Genomic DNA, 4,773 nt, shown 5'->3' on the forward strand with positions numbered 1-4,773 from the left:
TCCTGCTCCTCGGATGCTGCCTGACCTGCTGTGCTTTTCCAGCACCACTCTGATCTAAACTCTGGTTTCCAGCATCTGCAGTTCTCACTTTTGCCTAGCTTCTCTTCTTCCCTAGTTTACGATCAACAAGCTTTTTGTTCCTTTTTGTTGTCTTTTGGTTCTGCCCCCACCCAGTCATCAGCATAATTTCCATCTTTTTACTGAACTTGAAATGTTTGTTCGGTTTTCTATTTGCAGATGCTGCCAGACCTGCTGAGTTTCTCCAGCAATTTTGGTTTTGGTTTGCTGAAGAATTTTGCGGGACTTGATAGATAGGTCGTTTCCCTTTGTGAGAACATCTAGAACCAGAGAGCATAATCTTAGAATAAGAGCTTGCCCATTTAAGACATGGGTGAGGACAAATTTCTTCTCTGAGGGGAGTGAAACTATGGAATTATTTACCACAAAGAGCAGTAGAGGTTGGGTCATTAACTATATTCAAGGCTAACAGACATATTTTAATCAGGAAGGGAATAAATGGTTATGGGAAAACACAGGAAAGTTGAATTAGAGATTATCAGATCTGCCATGACCCCTCTTAATGACAGAACAGACTTAATGGGCTGATTCTACACATTTTGTTGATGTTTTTAAGTCTTTTTTTTTAGTCAAATGCAGGAAGGCAGCAGCATTGTATTTGAGATTTACTTGAATATTAAAACATCCAATGAATCCACCCTCTGCTGGAATAGTGTTGATTTGGATATCTGGTCAGAATTTTCATTGTATACTAATAAGTGTCTCTGATCTTGATCCAAGCTGCTTACTGGCAGCAAATCAGATGTGGATTCAGCTAATTTAGAATCTGCAGACATATTAGCATCAATACCACACAAAATACCAAGGATCTTGTGACAAAATGTCTATGTAATTAGCTGGGATTTTGCACAACATGAGCATTTGAATTGACTCTTCTCTGATGCAAGACCTCATGATACAGTAGAATTATTCAGTCATCCATTTGACCTTTTGAGAGTTAGAATGCACAGAATTTATCATTGTCAGTTAGACCCACATAACCTGAACAAAACTGCACATTTATTTATGTTCTATCTATGTTATTTAAAAAACTCTGCTTGATGATCAAGTACATTGCTGGAGGTCCCTAAGATAAAATGTTGTACCTTGATTCTAACTTGGGCGATTTGTTTTAAGTGAAATATGCAACCTAACACATTAATAATGTCACCTTGTGGTTTCACGCCATAAGGCTGAAAGTGAAAAATTTAGCATCGCTATGTGTGGATATTTTCTGTTTATAGAGGAGGCCACGATGCAGCTTGGGAGGAAACGGTTGGCATCCAGTGCAGTGACTGATCAGGAAGATGAAATGGATGACATTAATGTGGGGTATGATAATCTGAGCAGTATTCATTTTGTATATGACACAGTATGAATTGTATGTTTATCCTGCTGAATTCAAGTATGAAGAGGAAGAAGAGAAAGGTGCAAGTTAATAGAAATTCTCATGTTTTTTGTGAAACAAAAGAGAGGAATTATTTGGTTTTTAATACAACTTGCAGAAATAAATATGGTGTCATTTTTTAGTGCATTGGAGTTCTTTGGTAGTGATGCTACTGAACTTTGTTTTGGTAAAACCTTTCCTGTTTAAACCCTTCCATTATTTCCTGAAGCTAATAAAGCCATAAAAAAGATCAGTAGAAATTTAAATGTTATAGAGACATAAAACTGAAATTTCATGGAATCACAGAGATTTTAGGAGTTAAAAATGCAAGATAGGACTCCATTTCCAGCACACACCATTTTAGCCAGAGGTGGCGCATGATGCACACAGACATGTAAATCAGCTTGCCTGTTCAAACTCAATGGGCAAGACAAGAAGAGTCCATTTTCACTCAGTGAGTGACTGCAAAATGTATATTTCAGAACTTCATGGTGGAAATGTAAATGCTTGTGAAAGGCAGATAAGTTTGATGAGTAGACCTTTTTAGCTGTCAGGTTATTTACTTCCTGCTGAAAAGACTGCCTGCCTGTGGCTGTAAAAGAATATTTTTTCTAGCAATTGCAGTAGATGTTTGTTGACAAGAAGTGTCATTATAGCTGTATAACTGCTTGGTTACTTCCATAACTTGTGATTATCATAGTGGGATACACAGTTCGATTGACCACTCCAGGAGATCATTAAAACATTAGCTATCTTTGAAGTGGGCTGAGTATGCAAATGTTTGTTCTTATAAGGAATTAAATACTTACAGGGATTTCATGGATAATACAATGAAGTCTGTAATAGAGACTTATTACAACTTGGTATGTTAGACTGGAAGGTGGGGGCATTTGTTGACATGAATTGGCATGGTTTGGGTAAGTGGAATGGCTGAGGTAATGTGCTTGAAGATGTAATATTGAATAAAACAGCTGAAATGAAAGCCTGGAGAATTTGAGCCCAACTCCTAACCAGCCTGCCTTGGCACGCAGCAGTCATTTCTGATTTGTTTCTGAAATTTCCTGACTTGTCCTACTCACCTTTAATTCCCTGATATTTACAGGTAAGTGGGGAGAACATAAATATAGCAACTAGGACCCAGGGTTACAGAGAATTCAGAGATCTGGCAAAAGTTAGTTTGATTTTTATTTTTATCGTTTCTCAGCAATCATAGAACAATACAGTGCAGAATAGGCTCTTCAGCCCTCGATGTTATGCTGACCTGTCATCATCCCTGTGCTTATCTAAGGATTGTTTAAATGCCCCTAATGTGGCTGAGTTAACTACATTGGCAGGCAGGGCAATCCACGCTCTTACCACTCTCTGAGTAAAGAACCTGCCTCTGAATGTGTCCTAAATCTATCACCCCTCAATTTGTAGCTAAGCCCCCTCTACAAGCTGACGTCATCATCCTAGGAGAAAGAATTTCACTGTCTATCTATCTAATCCTCTGACCAGCTAGATGAAGGCTGTTGGAAGAAAATGTCTACAACTGATGGTAGGGAACTGGATGTGGAAATCACAAAGCTGGTAGGATGTCAATGGATTGTGAGGAATGGGGGTGATATTGCAGGTTTCGTTGGAAGATCTGGGAGAAGCATTTCTGTTCCATCTGATCAGCTGGTAGCTCCTGGAGAAGCAGGGCTTTGGCTCTGGCAGACCTCATTCCAGAGGAAGGCTTGCTGGTGTCCACACAACTGCCTGATTGGCAGAGGCTATGCCAGGCCTTCCTTAAGGGTGAATGGTTCTTTCACCAGCTTTCTGGCTGCAGGTGACACCCACATCAACAGTGGAAACCTCCGCCCTGTGTGTGGAAACAAATTAGTGCAGATCCAGAAAGCTATTGCCATTATATCCTGGCAGTGGACAGAGTGAGTGCTTAAGCTGGTGGGCGGGATACTGATAAAGTGAGCAGCTTTGTCTTGGCTTGTATCAAACTTCTTGATTGTTGTTAGGAGTTGCACTCATCCGGACAAACAGAGTTTTTCATCACACTACTGACTTGTAAGTAACGGTCAATCCAGCTTTGGGCAATCCGTGGCTGAGTTGTGCACGAGAATTGCTCTGACCCACTCTCTTGGAACAGCAGTATCTATATGGTTGGTTCCGGTCAATGCCTATACCCAAGAGTGGAAACCAATGCCATTAAATGTCATTACCTTGAATTAAAATGCTTAGATTCTCTCTTGTTGGAGGTGGTCATTGATCACAACTTTCGTAGCCTGAATGTTATTTGCTATTTTGTCAGCCCACATGTGCCCAGGGATGGATTGCTTCACTACATCTGACGAGTTGCAAATGAAACTGGACGTTGTGCAATTATCAGTGAACACCTCTACTTGTGAATTGATAATACAGGGAAGATATTGATGAAACAGTGTAAGATAGTTAGGCCAAGGAATTAATGTGTCAGAGCTGTTTTGATTGACTTTCAGCAATCACAACCATCTTCCTTTGTGTTAGCTATGACTAGCTGTTAGCTATCTAATGGAAAGTTTCCACTGATTCCCATTGACTTTAAAGATGACAGGAGCTGAACTCCTGGAGAAGCCAAACTAAGTTTCCGTGATCAACCTATTGCTGAATAAGTATCACTTATTAGTTCTATCAGTGACAGTTCCTTCATTTTGGAATGGAGAGTAGAATGATAATTGGCTTGATTGGATATATTCTGTTTTTTTTGTGGAGAGAATGTACCATTTTTCACATTGTTGGGTAAATACCAGTGTTGTAGTGGTGCTGGAAAGCTTAACTCTAGGTGGAGCAAGTTCTCAAGCATATGTCTCAGAGCTGTAGGAGGTGATGGATTCTCAGGGGAATGTAGCATGAACAGGCAAGTTTCTGGTTTTGAGGCTGGCTCTAATGCAACAAGGGGTATGTCGGGTCCAAGAGATCAATTGTGTTAGGGGAGTCGTTAGTCCAAGGTACAGACAGGCGTTTCTTTGGCCAGCAGCAACGAAGCAGAATAGTGTGTTGCTTCCCTGGTGCCAGGATCAAGGATGTCTCAGAGGGTGCCTTTGTGTGGAGCTGCAGAAAATGGGGGAGATACTAAACGAGTATTTTGCATCAGTATTTACTGTGGAAAAGGATATGGAAGATATAGACTGTAAGGAAATAGATGGTGACATATTGCAAAATGTCCATATTACAGAGGAGGAAGTGCTGGATGTCTTGAAATGGTTAAAGGTGGATAAATCCCCAGGACCTGATCAGATGTATCCTAGAACTCTGTGGGAAGCCAGGGAAGTGATTACTGTGCATCTTGCTGAGATATTTGTATCATCGATAGT

At 40.4% G+C, this 4,773-nt stretch overlaps 1 protein-coding gene across 2 annotated transcripts in view; it reads left to right on the plus strand.

The window, feature by feature from the left end:
* The window catches only part of sycp3 (synaptonemal complex protein 3), a 90,960-nt gene that overhangs the window by 15,482 nt on the left and 70,705 nt on the right, over nt 1-4,773 (plus strand). For both annotated transcript variants that reach the window (XM_043716300.1, XM_043716301.1), the window contains exon 3: nt 1,302-1,389. In XM_043716300.1, coding sequence (XP_043572235.1) covers nt 1,302-1,389 — 88 coding nt within the window. The remainder of the gene's footprint in view (nt 1-1,301; nt 1,390-4,773) is intronic.

Source organism: Chiloscyllium plagiosum, chromosome 26 (genome assembly GCF_004010195.1).
Source record: "Chiloscyllium plagiosum isolate BGI_BamShark_2017 chromosome 26, ASM401019v2, whole genome shotgun sequence".
Taxonomy (NCBI): domain Eukaryota; kingdom Metazoa; phylum Chordata; class Chondrichthyes; order Orectolobiformes; family Hemiscylliidae; genus Chiloscyllium; species Chiloscyllium plagiosum.